The 17,029-nt window shown below is 27.1% G+C and overlaps 2 protein-coding genes and 1 long non-coding RNA gene across 3 annotated transcripts; 2 read left to right on the top strand and 1 right to left on the bottom strand.

The window, feature by feature from the left end:
• Positions 1–966: 966 nt before the first annotated feature.
• On the top strand, positions 967–3,790 carry LOC132919566 (uncharacterized). Its single transcript, XR_009660655.1, has 3 exons — positions 967–1,048; positions 3,394–3,505; positions 3,577–3,790. It is a non-coding gene; the product is annotated as an uncharacterized LOC132919566 (long non-coding RNA).
• A 4,379-nt stretch (positions 3,791–8,169) lies between these two features.
• On the bottom strand, positions 8,170–9,808 carry LOC132931985 (inhibitor of growth protein 4-like). The gene is made up of 6 exons (XM_060998139.1): positions 9,520–9,808; positions 9,231–9,463; positions 9,066–9,168; positions 8,896–8,997; positions 8,577–8,827; positions 8,170–8,397 (listed from the first exon to the last, which is right to left on the bottom strand). The coding sequence occupies exons 1-6, from the start codon at positions 9,554–9,556 to the stop codon at positions 8,296–8,298; spliced, it is 828 nt and encodes a 275-aa protein (XP_060854122.1). The 5' UTR covers positions 9,557–9,808; the 3' UTR covers positions 8,170–8,295.
• A 5,863-nt stretch (positions 9,809–15,671) lies between these two features.
• On the top strand, positions 15,672–16,337 carry LOC132931150 (general transcription factor II-I repeat domain-containing protein 2A-like). Its single transcript, XM_060997302.1, has one exon. It carries the CDS (start codon positions 15,672–15,674, stop codon positions 16,335–16,337), a length of 666 nt encoding a protein of 221 aa, XP_060853285.1.
• The last annotated feature ends 692 nt before the right edge of the window (positions 16,338–17,029 follow it).

Raw genomic sequence — 17,029 nt, 5'->3', positions numbered from 1 at the left:
TAGTTAAATATATTGATTATTAAATTAGTACCTGTTAACCAGTCTAGTAAAGTGTTTGATTACATGTATTTAAATACTTTTTAAATAGTTTTTAATATAAGTATTTGTTAAGTATTTTAAATACTGTCTAGGACGTATTTGTATTTGAAAATCAAATACTTTAATACAATTATACTTTTGATAAACGAATTATTCGTCAGTCGTCACATATTTTTTTTTTTAAATGATTATGCTATTTGTTTATTTTATTTATATTTTTCATTCATACATTTTGAGAACTCCTGCCCCTATTGCTGATGTCTCGTTCATTTGTGAATGTGATTATTACAAAATATAAATATAATTAAATGCAACAAAATTTTTTGGGAATGATTTTTTTTTTTAATTGCTTTTTATATCCTCTTATTTATATTTCATTAACAACCTACTACCTATAATATTAAAAAAATTGCTATGATATAACAAGTTTTATTTATTCTCATTTTTAGTATACAATTAAGTAAGTGGTACAAAAAGTTCTAATAATATCTAGTTGAATGTAACATGATAATTTTAAATTAATTATTACAACATTAATTTGGAAAGCTAGTAAGTAAACTAGTAGAAAAGTAAAAAAAAAAAGTATTTGAAAAGTACCTATTTAAATACATAGCAGATATTTGTATTTGTTCTTAAATATACTTTGAAATGTATTTTAAATACTTTCTAAATGGATGTACTTGTATCTGTATTTAAATACAATTTTAAAAGTATCTTTTACAACTTTACAAGACTGCAATTAACTTACATTTAGAACGTTAATCTTTAAGTTAATAACTAATATTGGCTTAACTTAACTATAATTCATATTATTTTTTTCTAATTAATTTGACACTTTTGTATATTTATAGATTTGACTTTTCATTATCTTCGAATTGAGGCTCAGATCTTGTTACGCCAAAATTCAGATGGCCCACGCCCAACTATCTTGTTATGTCAATGGTATCATTCATTTGTTCTTGATTTGTTTCTAGTCGTCAACTTTGGTCTGCTAAAAGCAACATTTAAAGTAAGTAAAATAATTTGAATGCCTATAAACACATTTAAAATTTAACAAATATTTATTGTGTAAACGTCATTATAATATTAATTTTAGCAATTCGTATAGTATAACAAAATTAAATCTATTTAGATTCCATTAGGAAAAATCTCATGTGATTAATTGTATTCATTAATTGTTCAATAAGTTCTATTTTTCTGCAACTAATTTATTCGTCCGCTCTAAATATTTTATCTTTGTTATAAATTAATAATCATTATTCATTATAATACATTAATACCTACATATTTTTCATTTACAACCAATTTTATCTTTATTGCATTTCTGATAAAAGCAAACCTGTGAATACTAAATGCTCAAAATATTAAATATTTTTCCATTTAATAATCAGTATGCTTATAGCCTTATATAATATAGTGAAACCTCTCTTAATGAATACCTCTAAATAGTAGACATTTTTATAAATTTTGATTTTAATCATTTCTATCGTCTTTGTGGAATTAGAAAATGCATTAACATACGAAATGACCGCGTCAAAATATGAAACAATCTAAAGTATCCAACTGATTTTTTTTTAATATATGTTAGTTTTAATTTTTATATTATCAATTTTTTTATCTTTTTACCTTCGCATTTTTAAAAATACATATAAGAATAATAAAAATAAAAATAAATATTTATTATGTACCTATTTATAAATTACTTTAAATAAATCAATCAATTTTATAATTCAAATTTTTTATTTCTCTAGTATTATATTTCTCCCTCTAAATACCGGACACCTCCAAATAGCGGACAAAATTTCAGCGGCCGAGGGTGTCCGGTATTTAGAAGTTTTACTGTATACTATAAACATATATATTAATCCCATAGTATATACATATACCTATTATATACCAGGGACGGCCAAACTTATTTTGACAGAGGCCAGAGATTGAGAGATTTACTAAAAACATATTTTTCCTTTAAGAGAACGTTATTATACCACAGAATAGATTAAACTGTGTTGTCTCTGTCTTACTAATGGAGATTTTAGCAACTTTTCGTTCAGCAGAACACATTTTGTGATGTTAGCTTTAATATTAGAGTCAATTTACCTATTATCAAAAATAAAGGTAAGAATATTATTATCTAAGCCCAAAGGCATCTCATAGGCTTGTATTGATATCTTAATTTTTAAGTGAGTAATGGTTATGTGAAAAATGCTCGTAACTCGCTTAAAAATTAAATTACCAATAAAAGCCTATGAGATGCCCTAGATAACATTATTATCTTTAAGTTTGATAATAGGTAAATCGACTCTAATATTAAAGTTAAAATCACAAAATGTGTTCTGCTGAACGAAAATTTGCTATGATCTACATTATAGTAATACAGAAGCAACACATGCGGGTATAACACTATATAATATAACGTCCTCTTAACGATTGACTACAATAAAAAAATTTGATTATTAAAAATATTGAAATATTAAATGGTGCAAATACGTCTTGCACCTATTTTACCTATTTTACTTATTAACAAACATAACATACCTACTTGTATAAATAATAAAATTAAAATATATTTTACAATAAATTTCTAAAATCTAAATAAAAATTAAATAATTAATATATTATTTTGTTGGTTTGGAATGTGACTTTGCATAACATTAGTAAACTGATCATAATATCTATAGAGAATGTAATCGCTTACTGCTAAATGAAGACACTTCTCTAAATGGTGATCGGAAAGTTTAGCTCGATATTCACATTTATTATTTAATACATTTTATGTGAGAAAATTCTATTTCACACAAATACGTTTACTCAAAATATGTAGGACGTAGGTAATACCTGATACTATAGATGTGTAACTATAAGGCTATAATTCTCAAACAAGATTATTTTTCTTCGCTCAGCAGACTTCAAAAATTAAATCTCGAGTTTTAAGGAATATATCTGATTTTATTTTTATAATCTCAGCTTCGATTTTTATAGAATCTATGTCAAATAAATCACTTATTTATAAATATTTTCGATATTGTTGGCTTCAGAGCAAGGGAATGACATAATGCGATATAATCGGTTATAATTTTTAATTTATTTTTTTTAATCGTTTCTCAATTTTTTTTTACACTTGTCCGACCTCGTACCACTTTAAATTTTTAATTTATCACTGATTATCGAGTTTTTCTAACGCTAGACATTTGATAAAATTTATTAAAAATAAATGCTGAGATGATCTATTTTTAAATCATCCGCGATCGATCGCATGGCCGTCCCTGTTATATTATGTATACTTACGTCATTCGATTAATGACAATAATATTACAATATTATAGTTCATTATACATTTTTATTTTTATTTTTCAGAAAGATATTCTAAGCATCGATACGTGGTTGACGCTTCATGGAATACATTTTCTGTACATATTATTGTGTATCGATGTCTTTACTATTACTTATTATTATTCTATGTATGCTTGTAAGTATTGAGTAATAATTAAAATATTGTTAACAATATAATTTTATAATATTACTCCTAATCGGTTTTAGGTATTTATTGTCTTTACCTATTATTGGTGATATCATTTCGCATGGAAGAACGTAAAAACAGCATTTTTCATAAAATAATGAATTACTTTTGTCGTTTATTTTAGACGTGAACATTATTTTAAGATATATAATACATATGTTATAGAATTGTCAGACCAGAGAAGCAAAATGTGCTAAGGTGACACTAAAATACTACTATTTAACTACTATTTAGCGTGGGCTAAGTATTTTATTTTATGTTTGATTATAAACCAATAAAAGCGTTTCTGACCAAAACTGTAATTGAATTTTATTGTAATCGTTTGACATTCTTCCTTTTTTATTTACGGAACAGTGAAGGGACGCCTTACTATTTGGATCTTGGAAGTTGCATAAACTGAATAGCGCTGTGGTACATTTAGTCTTAAGTTATTTTGCATTGGAAGTAGTTAGTAGGTACTTAACGAATAACGATCCTAAAACACACTATACTTCTATTATCATACCTCGTTAAAGCTAATAGCACTTATCCGAAATATTTTGGAGAAAGTCACTATAGCTCAAAACGTACTGGTAGTAAAACAATCATAGGTTTAGCCTTTAGCGTGTTATTAGAATAATATAATGAGGTAAGTATAAGTTTCTATTTAAAAAAAAAAATATTATCTATATTGCCAATTTAATAAGAACATTAAGAACTGAGAAGCTTAAAGAAGCTAGAAAGAGTAATTGAAAAGTCCTTATTTCCTAAAATACCTAAGGTACTAATTATATTAGATGTTATTTAACAGATTAATAATTTCTAAATTTTCTTTGTAATTTTGACGGTATCACTGTTTTGTATATGTACATTCGGACGCAAACCTGCAGTTGCCTCCCGAAGTCAAAAAGATCAATAATTTTTACATAAATGCCTGCAAACATCTCCTGATTAGCCTAAAATTTAACGTAAATGAAAAGGGTCGAGTACTGATTTCCTCCTAATGAACTGGTAATAAATATATAAATGTTTCCAAATCTTTTCAAACATTATATATCAATAAAAGTTTGTAATTTCGAAATCAGAGGGTTCAATTTTTCCTACTCATTTATGGGCAGAAAAAAGTTCAAGCATTCAGCGTACAACCAACACATATGAATCTTTCCATAGCAAATTTAATATGTTTTTTGAGTCTCCGCAATCTACATAGATAGCATACTGTTATATACCTATACATTTATCGAAGTCTTAAAACAAATTCAGATCAAGACTTTAATTTTAATACAAATTTCTAATAAGCCTAAACCAATGTTTAAAAATTAAAAATTAGAAACAAAAACATTTTAATTCATACCTAATGGAATGTCCTAAATAAAAAAGCTGAATAATAATAAAAAAAACAATGTTATAAATATTTTTTTTACCATTACATTACTATACAATGTTGTTTTATTGTCTGTTTATTAGGTACTATTACTACCTGCTTTATATTAACTTATTATTATAAAATTACCAATTTGTTTTTAATTTAATTGTATACCTGTTATTATTTGTATAAATGTCTTATGTCTACCTATAAACCTATAATTTAAATCATATACCTATAAGATTGATATATTTAATAATAAATATAAATAATATTATTATTATTTATAATTATATAGAATAATAGAATAATAAAAATTATTATGTTACTGTAAACTTAATTTTTATAATTATAATACAAATAGGTAGTGACGGTAGTGCGTATTCTAGTGGTGTATGAACTACTACATAATTGTATGGGTACAGTACACGAGAGTCAACTAATGTGAAAATTCTTGGGAGAAAACTCGTATTTAATTATGAACTACCTAGTACCTGGTCATCGGAGACAACCAGTGTATATATTAACCTTTTTATTTACAATAAGGATGAGAGGCAATTCGTATTTTTTGGGAGGCAACTAGACACTAGTATGTACCGATTGTACCGGTAAATTCGTGGCTCTTGTAATGTGTGATCTATACTACATGTAACCTACAGGTAGGTATGTCACATTTGGTATGTGATATGTGTAAGTGTCGTAGTAGGTACCTCGTACCTACATCTGATAAATCGCTTTCTTCATTTGGTAAAGTTTAAAATATATAGTAGGCAACTTATGTGCTCTTCCTGTTTTTTCCATTATCATCAAACATGTCATATCTATACTTAAATTTGAATTCAACATATAAAAGTTTTGAGGGAAAGGAAACTTTCACTGATAACTGTAAAATAAAAACAATCACACGGTATATTTAACTTGGGAATTAAAATATATTATTTGGTTGGTATGACATAAGTCACTTTAACTTCTTCGTATATCTTTATCTATAATTGCATATGTATATTAGTATTATTATTATTATTTTCTCTTTTTTTTTCTTTTTCTTCTATTTACTTGTTCTTTTCTATCTTTGTAAACCATATTTTAACCTGTTTTGTCTATGTAAAAAAGGACCTAGCCCGTATATTCTAATAAATAAATAAAATGTCTAATAAGCTTAAATTATTAGCATGAAACTATAAATCATAAATGATAGTTGCAATACATACTTAAGTTAAAAATTGCATGAATTTTACTAAAAATTAACATAAAATTCTGATTACCTACATATTCAATCTTAATTTTATTAAAAATAAAATATAGGTACCATTATTAATTATATATTAAAATATAGGTAAATAGTATACCTATGTGGTTACAATGCTACATTTTACTTTTATAAACTAATAAAATATGTAAATGAAATAACCAGAATGATTTTTAAATTTATTGAACTTATTTTTTATTATTGTATATTTCTAAATGATTGTCAGGTACCTATACATCCATACAGGTAAATAATTATTATGCCATTTGGTTTATAAGTAATTAGTTAATGTAGTGTAAATATCATAGAGCTTTCCATCAGTTACCTATTCACCTAATCCACTAGAGTAGATGGCCACTAAATTCAAATTTATTCATATTTATTAAAATATAATCTTAATTTAAAAAGAAAATGTGTTCTCCAAATATTTTTTTTTTTTATAAACAGAACATTTCACTCAATATTTATTATATAGTTATTCGTTATTTTTATTCTGTAATAAATTATAACAACATTATAAATAACAATGTTATTTTAAAGCCAAATAAAAATAAAATCAGTAAATAGATGAATAATTATATGAATATCTATATTATTTAATTTCAAAAAAAAAAAAAAAGAATACTTGCAGATGAAAATTTATGAAATGTTCAATTTTTATAACTAAAGCTTAAAATGTAATATAATGTTTTATAAAAATATACTTAGTAGTTCATAAACAGAAACCAAAAATCTAAAAAAAATGTAAGCATAATAATATACTTTTGAACATATTTAATTTAAACTATGAATAATAATATTCAATATAATTCAAAAACATTATTCCAGGGGGACACTGAACTTTTACTTATATTATATTATACAGTAAACACACTGCAATAACATTTTCAAATATAATGTTTTTGGTAAAAATGAATTCAACTTACTGTTAGTACTGTACTACTAAAAGTAAAATAGATTACTTAGATAACAATGACAAAAACTTACTTCGAGATTACTAAGTGATATAGGCTGTCAGAAGACTGTACCTGCATAGAAACGTTTTAATGCACAATGATATACCATTTAATTCAAATTTGAAATATCCACTCACCGCCTGCTATACAGCAAAGCAATACTCACTTGACCACCTTTTTAATTCTACATTTTCTTTAATAGAGTAGATGTTTCTGCTGGTATTTGGTAAGTCCATTAAATTTAACAATTAGACATAATAAGTGATTTACCACAGATAGGTTCAATAATTATCATAATGATTATTTTGTAACACATAAACATAGTCCTAAAATGATGAAACTGCACTGGTCACTAACTATTCAGACTGGAAAAATGTGTGATCAAATATATTGCTTCGTAGGAATACGATTGGTTTACCTAAATATTGCACTGAACATTAATTGTCTTTATTTCCATAAATATATTTTTTCACATAAAAAGTCTAGTATAATTCTTAATTTAATTGATTTGAAATATGGAATTTACTTTCAGTTTTTAATAAAATAAATCCAAATTTAATTCAATTTAATTATAATTTTATTCCTAAATATGTAATTCAAATACTACATGTGTTTCTAATTCTACGACAATAGTAATACACTAAATACTACAAATTACAATTCCAATCAATGGCTTAAGACTGTAAGAATATTAACTTAAAATTACATAAATATAAATGCATATAAATCATAATCCAAATTTAATTTTATTTAATTATAATTTTATTCTTGAATATGTAATTCAAATACTACATGTATTTCTAATTCTACGACATTAGTAATACTACAAATTACAACTCCAATTAATCGCTTACACGAAGAAAACTAACATGAAATTACATAAATATAAATGCATATAAATAAGAATCGAAAGTTTAGTCTATTTAATTATTATTTTATTCTTGAATATGTAATTCAAATACTACATGTATTTCTAATTCTACGACAATAGTAATACTGCAAATTACAATTTCAATCAATTGTTTAAGACTGTAAGAAAATGAACATAAAATTAAACGCCATATTATATTATTTGCACATACATACATGTATATTATATACACATTAACATGGATATACATAATATGTGTAAGTATACTGTATAATATATATTAAAAAAAAAATAATCTTATTTCATATTTCAAGTACATTATTTTTTCTTCTTATTTTTTAAACATTTTGAACAAAACCATTTTCCCTTGGGCTTGGTAGTTAATTTGACACATTCAAAGTGAAACCATTCAATAGGACACTAAAATAAATTAAAGCACACGATTAAAAAAAAATTATATAAAAACAAAATATTGAAACAATATTCACAGTTAAAATTGAATATTTATAATTGTTTAATGGTCACAATATGAAATATATGTCCGTGTAATTAAGTTATACATAGATATATAATTATTAAATTAAAATTTGTATGCTTACATCGGGATTATCACAGCCAACCATTTTACCATAGGAAACTTGGTTGCACAAACAGTATGTTGGTTCATTTGGATCAACAGGCATGTCAAATACTTCAGGCGAGTGTACAGCTCCAGCACTAACTAATGTTCCAGTAAGGGGGGCAGTCTCTACTGCAGCACTGGCTACACTTTTTGTAGGGTTTTTCGGATTACTGACAACACTGGCCGAAGATGTTTTGCTCGATGCCGCACTTGACGTTTTTGAAAGTCCTGAAAAATGTTGGTAATTATTGTAATTTATATATTTAAACAAGACTAAAGTAATGCTGTCCATAAACCTTTTTTAGGTTGTTGCTTTATCGGTATATCGTAACGAGCTGCATCTTCATCATTTTCAATCTTTATCCAAATTTCACTGCTTCTATTCTTGTTGCGTCCACCTGAAACACGCATAAGGAAATAGTCAAATACAATGGTATCATAATAAAATATATTTCATAACTCTTACGTTTTACTTCCTCTGCTTTTTTTTTAGCATCAATGGCTCTATCTTGAATTTCGGATTCAAAGCGAGCTATGTTTGGATCCAATTCCTTAATATGTTCGTCCACCTGTAAGGTACAATAGAATAGAACAGTTCGAGCATTACGTGAAATCCTCAAAATCAACATACCATTTCATAAGTTAGAATAGACAATTTAACTTTGTCATCGTTTAGTTCTTTTACTTTGTCATATTTACGTTGCATCATAGCTTCATTTTTTTTATTTCGCTTGTAGAGATGGACATTCTTCATAAAGTAGTCTGCCAGTCTGTCAATTTCTCGCATCTCTTCCTGAGCTCTCTTTTCGAGGTCTCGCATCAAAGCCATGTTTCGTTGCAACTCAATAGGAAGATTCTTCAAAGCTAAAATATCATTCTATTAGTATTTCGTTGAAATTCAAAACCGAAAGAGAACTTACATCCAAGATACTGATCAAGGTACGGTGCTGATGCCATTATTGTTATTTTGTTGTGTAGGTATTCGAGAATTATAGTAGAAAAATGTAAATAAAGCACGTCTGTTAAAACGACAACGCGAAATTTATTGTGTTTAATCAACTGTTAGAATACGAATTGTGCAAATTTCTTCTGCTGATCAATAAATTACAGGACTTCGGTTTTCGGCGAGATGTGCGTTCATAAACAAAGAACAGAGACGAACACACACACACAATAAACTTTAAGAGGACGCTATACACAAAAACGAAACGTATACAACGCTCGATAGATGGCGTTCCGCGCGTATCGACGCAGCCTCGGTAGGCCGTAGGCACGCCCAATGTCTAGGAGACGGAGGTCTGTGAGTCGTTGACGCGGGTCTGTGGGAGAGGGGTACGTAGAGGTACGTTGTTATTTCACAAACGGTCGTATGGAACGCTATGCATCAACGCAATCGATTGTTGTGTTACTAATAAAAAAATATTGTCGTCCATAATATTGTGTTTCGTATGTACTGCACATGAAAAGTACTTACTTTAAAATACTTTTAGAATACTTTTATACGTTTTTTTAGTGTATTTTATATTTTTCCAAAAAAAAAAATTTTGAATATAAAAGATTATTTTTCTGAAACTATGGAGCATAAAAATATTTTATACTTATTTAAGATTTTAGGCGCATATAAATCCGGGCTCTAGTTATAACTTATAATATCTTGTGACATTTATCAATTATTATCACAGGTCTTAATAATACTATTCACAAATAATTAAAATCGAAGTTTGATATTTAGATTGTGTAGGAGATAAAAAAGATAATAATATAATTTTTAAAAAATGTTTTATTAATTATAGGCAAAATATAAGTATAATGAATTATAAATTTATATAAAATGAAAAGATAAATTGTATAACTATATATACTATTTAAATAAACTAAAATTATAAAAATTAAAATAACAAAAACAGTATGGGATAACCATTATTTTTAAATGGCGCAAATGATGCTAAATGTGCGTTTTCAGCTTGTCGAAAATACTTTGACGTCATTTTGATACATACCATTTTTACTAGCACGATAGACATAATATATTATACTACAGGTAGCTTCCTAAATTCGGCGCAATTATAATGAACATCAAATGTTCAACGTATAATGTGGTGAAAAGTTTAAGAACTCTAAATTAGATATGACACATGAACGAGTTAGCTCTGGATTTTCGATATATTTTTTTTTAATTGGTGTGTATATATTATGACTTTTCGTAACTCTATTTATATATAAAGGTATATATGTACTTAGTAGTATATAAGGTCGTAGCCATTTTCCTCCAAAAATGAGATACCGTTTTCCTCCACTGTCCATTTTCCTCCAATAAATAAAATAATAAAATCGTCACTCATTATCAGAATGTTAAATGAAATAAAAGAACAAATTAAATATTTAAAGTATAATTATAATATAATAATACACCGTACGCGCTGATCTTGACAGGTGGCTAAAAAGAGAATGAATATAATAAAAAAGTACGCACGTCAATAAAAATACATCAATCAATAAATAAAATAATAATAATAAGGGATTGGTGATAACGCAACCAGACAATATGTAAAATATACAATATAGTAAAATCGCTGCAGTAAATAAAATTAAATTTTTTTATAATTATATGATATCTCAGCAACAAATGAATACCTGTTGGAAAAATAAAAATTAGATAAACTTCATATAAATAATTATTTCAATTTTTGCAATTACATACCTAGAAATTTCTCTGTTTTGTAATTTAATAATTGTATCGTCGATTGCTCCACGACGCTTGTTTGCTCGGTAATCTTTTGATTTTTTTGGAATATGTATACTTCTCATTTTACAATAAATATTTGTTTGAGTTTGCTTTACAATATTAAGCCACATAAATATATTAGGCTTTTCTTTATAAAAGTTTTCTTTGAAATGAGAGTGGAAAGACTCACATGCATTAGTGGTTCTTGATAACGAAGAAGACGATTCTGCCCAAATAATTGGTGGAAATATAGAATTTTCCGAAATATACGTATCGGTTAAATAATCAGCGTACTGACTCACTCTTTGATCGTTTGGTATAATACTCATAAAGACTTCAATAAAACATTTGGAAACTTCTTGTGGACTTAGAAATGTGAGTCCAAACGTGTTTCTTATCCAAGACCCAATTTCAGAGTTTTTTTCTTTATAGTATTGAACTAAACCAAGATCTTGGGTTTTCCGAAACCATGATTGTGTCAGGTGAAACCTACAGCCAACTATTAGTGCATCAGGCCATAATGTAGAAATAGCATCATGAATGGCTTGCTCAAAATCAATTGTGATTGATTTTGGATTTATTATCAATTTTAATTCAATACATTTAAGTATAATATGATTAAATGTATTAACATATGTATCAGTGGATTTATTTACTAGAAGACAAAATACAACTGGTATATAGTGTCCGTTTTTAAAGCCATGTATTGTAAACATTTGGTTAAAATGTTTGGCACTGTATGTAAATGTACCATCGCAATAAATATTTTCACATTCACATAAAAATTTCAAGTTTTGGTAACAAGAAAATATTAACACATTTTTACTATCATCATTAACGAGTAAAAATTGTTCTTCGGAAGTAGTCTTAATGTCCATATTGTTGATTGCTAAATGTACCTCTTCAATATTTTTCGGCAGGTTCGGCAGCAAAGATTGACGGGCTGCATAAATATTTTTCCTGATTTTATGAATATCGGTATCATCAAAATTAGAACAGTCGGCAGAATGTTGTCCTCATTCCTTAAGTATTATTTTTTTTTGGGCGTGAGAATAAATCGTCAATTGCTTTTCGCTTACATGCATTATTCACTATTTGTCGATTTACTTTTATTGGTGATGGCAAATGATTATGTTCATTTTTGTGTAATTCATTGACTACTATTTCTTCAGTTTTATTTGTGTATATAACTGCTTGACAAGTAGTTAAACAACATCGCCAACGTGATAATTCTGATTTTGATTTATACGCTAAAAAATATTTGTAACTATCACGAATTATCAAAGGTTTTCCTCGAGAACTTTCAATAAACGTCGCTTTTTCAGACATGTTAAAAATTAAAATTTGATAGAAACACACTTTAAACACTATTCGACGTACGGTAAGCTACTAAAAATATAATCTTATTGATACGAGTATTTTGTATATTCGTGTGTCTGTCTAACTCAACTCAATGTTGATAATCAGTGACAATTGATGATACACAATATAACAATATAAGTATATACGTATAATATGTCCATATGTTGTATGTACGTATCTTTATTAGGCTTAATCAAAGTTACAATATTAAGTTATCGATTGTTATAGACTGCGTGTGTTGTCGGACACTTGGACTAGCGTTTTTACCTAACCGATAAGAACGCGACCAAAATTTAATCAACAGATACGCGCAAAATGTGATCCTAGCCATACTCTATTTTTATAATACGGAACGCAACACTACAACACTGACTAAAATATGTATTGGAGGAAAATGAATATAATTTTAGTCAAAAATAATGTGGAGGAAAATGGAAACCAACCTTTTTTTTTTTTGGTGGAAAATGGTCAGTGGAGGAAAACGGTATCTTATTGTTAGAGGAAAATGGTCCCGCCCGTATATAAATGTGGACATATAGTACAAAATATAGTTATCTCACGAAGTCAAAAAGGTCTATAATTACTCTATGAATAAACTTCTGTATGCAGTAACCTGTGAGTTACCTATCGACATAGGTAGCCAGGTACCTTAAATCTTATCGGTGTCTACTAGTTGTGTCCCGCGGTAAAAGTTTCTTCTAATTGCAGTGAAAAATTGTTTTGGGTACGGGTACCAATTCGTAATTTCCATTTCACCCGGGCGAAATTGAGGTCAGCTGCACTCTCAACCACCACCCTATATCGAGTGGGATGGTTACTAACTTTATCGATTAGAAGGCTGAGAACTTTCGTTTTTCGTCCCACAAAAAACTGTCACGACTAGCTCGCAACAACATAGCGAATACAGTCAGAACTAGGGATCAAAATTTCCGAAAAAAAATGGATCTCAGAAAAATTATTAGGAAACATTAGTTTTATTTAAAATTTCCAATCATAACAATAAATAATGATAGATGATAATTATAATACATAAATTATTAATATACTATAAACTATAAATTATCATTACTATTATTTAAAGTCTGCATAGTGAATGAATCTTGCATGCTCTATATATAATTTATAAATTATAAATAATTATAGTTTGTAATAATAATCCGGATCCAAATATCTATTAGCTGTATTATGGCATCTTATAAATAATAATATTTAATCTTTTTAAATAATAAACTAATAAGTATGTATTGTACGTTTTAATAAAATACAGGACAAAACCGCACATATTTAATAGCTAGGTTATAACCACACAATTTTAAAAATTGCCACCCGGGTTTATTTATAGGTACTGGGTACTTGATATAATTTAATAAAATAATCTATTATATACTACGGAATATATGACTATATTATTTTAAATTAAATTATCCTTTCTGTTTTTACGGAGGTAAAATATTCTGCTTACCATTTTACAAAAAGCTAATAATTTACAAACGTCTCCAGCTTTTTACAATACCTATTCCTTCCCATTCCATACAGACTTAGGACTGTCTCAAAAAATGTGTGGTTAAAAATGTGTTTCTGAACACTGAGTTAATTATAAACATTATATAAGAAAGCATATACTATCGTATTATTGTGAATTAAATTTAAAAGTAATACTAGAGACTTAGAGAAGCTTAGATGTCTAATATTGTCTACTTAAATTGGTACCCATACAGTTATTACCGTTAGCAGTTTGGGAATTTACCTGTTTGTAAATTTTTTTTGTGACGGGAGCCGTTTTGGAATAAGCAATCAAAGGGCGGGAGCCGTTTGGGATGCGCCGGTTTTTACACACGAGCTACTATAATATACTTATCTTTAGCATAATTATTTTAGTTTTTTAAATAGATAATTATTCTTTAAATGTGTCTTATTTTTTTATTAGATTATGCCATTTTGTGGGCTTATTATAAGTCACTAATACAAACTTTTTTGATTTTTGTTTTATAAACACAAATTTGTTAATTTGATTTTTTCTTAAAAGTGTTATAGTATTTCTAATGAATATTTCTTTGTCTATGATATTTGTTCCAAGATTATTTAAATAAGTATATCTAAGACTTAGACTTTTATCTATATAGGTTTATTCATATTATTTTATTGTATATTTTTCTATACATTGATGGACAAAACAATTTTGGTTGTATAAATTGTCATATTTTTACAGACACTTAATACTACATTTTTTATAGACACTTTAAACTTTACTTTTAATAACATATTTTTTAATTATAAACAAAAAACAGCAAAACCAATATTTTTAATCATACCACTATTTATATATAATTATATTGCCAGTTCGAAGTCTGAAAAATGAGAAGGAAAATATAGATTTTGCAAAAAAAGCCTCAGGTGTAAATTACGTATGAATAAAAAATATTTAGGTATAGGCATACATAAAAAGTTATACCCAGGCCACAATTTACCTATATATATTAAATATATATATATACTCAGGCCGCAATAAATTTATGCATGTACAAAATATACGCGGACCGCAATTTACATAAAAAACTAAAAATGGGACGCAATTTACAGCGACCCAATAGCTTAACTAAAAGTGATAGGGGATGATTGCCACTCATTGCCAGTGGTTTGTCCTAGAGTCTAGGATCTGTATTATTAACAACGTAATCGCAACAAAAGTAATAATTCTAATCTAATCTGATAAAAGTATATATACGAGTAGACACCAGCTTATAGTAATATAGCAAATTGAATTGTTAAAATAAAACGTGGCTAATAACAGTCATAATCTGTTCGTTCGCTGTGACTGTTGAAGTGCGTTCAGTGTAGAAAAATATTTAAGTACGTACTTTTTTTATTATTGTATTTTTTTTTAATATGAGTGTTGCAAAGAAAAGAAAAATAGTAGACGAAAATAGAAAGTACAGTGAGGAGTGGGAAGAAAAGTACTTTTTTATAATTCAAAACACAAAATTAATGTGTTTGATTTGCCGAGAAACAGTAGCTGTATTTAAAGAATATAATGTTAAAAGGCATTATGAAACAAAACATAATGATTATTTGAAATTTAGTAGTGAAGTGAAACAATCGAAGCTCAGGGAATTTACGTCACAATTAAAAACTCAACAAAAAATGTTAAGTTCAGCATTACAGCAACCATCTAATATCGTTAAAGCAAGTTATTCTGTCTCATTTTTGATTGCAAAAAAAATGAAAAAATTTTCAGATGGTGAATTTGTGAAAGAATGTTTGGAAGCTGTAGCAAAGGATATTTTACTTGATAAAAATAAACTTTTTTCGAATATAAGTTTATCCCGACAAACAGTATGTCGTCGAATTAATGACATTTCAAACGAAATTATTGTAAAACTACGCGATCGAATTCAAGATTTTAAATATTTTTCTATTGCATTTGACGAAAGTACAGATATATCAGATACAGCTCAACTTGTAATATTCGTTCGTGGAGTAAATGAATCATTTCAAATAACTGAAGAAATGTTAAAATTGATAAGTTTGAAAGGAACTACAAAAGGTGAAGATATTTTTCACGCTTTTGAAAACAGTTTATGCGAAAACAATTTGGATTTGGAAATTATTTCTGGAATATCAACTGATGGTGCACCTGCTATGGTTGGCTAAAGTATTATTAAATACTTTTATTATAACTTTTATATATTTTAATTTTTTTTTAAATTCTTTTATATTTTTATATGTGGCCTAATTTTGAATAAAATATGTGATTACTTATATTAATATTTTGGCTGATGACCTTTTTTTTTGGCAACCCTCTATATGTGGCCCGCAAGATTGTGATGTATTTACAAAGTGGCCCGCAAGATCATTTGGGTTGGCCATCCCTGTCCTAGACTCTCTCACCATGAAGTAATATTTCCCCCCCCCCCGCCATTCACCACAACAAAACTTAGCTTGATGCGATGGTGACAGTGGTGGCGGTATAACGACATTGAATTAAAACCGTAACTAAGGAATAATAAATACGAAAAAATAATTATCTTACTATTATTTATCTATTATAATACCAATAATATAAAATATACATTTAACTTAAAATATGTGCAAAGAAGTTTTACTATATAATATTAATATAAATCATAAATATAAGAGCATAGCCGCATAGGGCTATTTTAGGATATTCATGATATACTACGAATCCATAATACACAATATATTTAGTATTTACATAATACAAAATGCTTATCAAATAAAATATATTATGTTATAATATTACTCCTGTATGTATAATATACACGTAAATACGTATTAATAGGTAGGTAACCCATTCATATTATCATATTCCAATAAAAATAAGA

Source organism: Rhopalosiphum padi, chromosome 1 (assembly GCF_020882245.1).
Source record: "Rhopalosiphum padi isolate XX-2018 chromosome 1, ASM2088224v1, whole genome shotgun sequence".
NCBI lineage: Eukaryota > Metazoa > Arthropoda > Insecta > Hemiptera > Aphididae > Rhopalosiphum > Rhopalosiphum padi.
The sequence above is the reverse complement of the archived record's forward strand: the minus strand, read 5'-3'. Positions and strand labels throughout refer to the sequence as shown.

Coding starts and splice junctions, on each gene's coding strand:
- LOC132931985 (XM_060998139.1), bottom strand. CDS start 9,556: ATGGCATCAGCACCGTACCTTGATCAGTATCTTGGAT. Junction 9,169..9,230: donor CTATTCTAACTTATGAAATG/GTATGTTGATTT, acceptor TGTACCTTACAG/GTGGACGAACATATTAAGGA. Junction 8,998..9,065: donor AAAAGCAGAGGAAGTAAAAC/GTAAGAGTTATG, acceptor TGCGTGTTTCAG/GTGGACGCAACAAGAATAGA.
- LOC132931150 (XM_060997302.1), top strand. CDS start 15,672: ATGTGTTTGATTTGCCGAGAAACAGTAGCTGTATTTAAAGAATATAAT.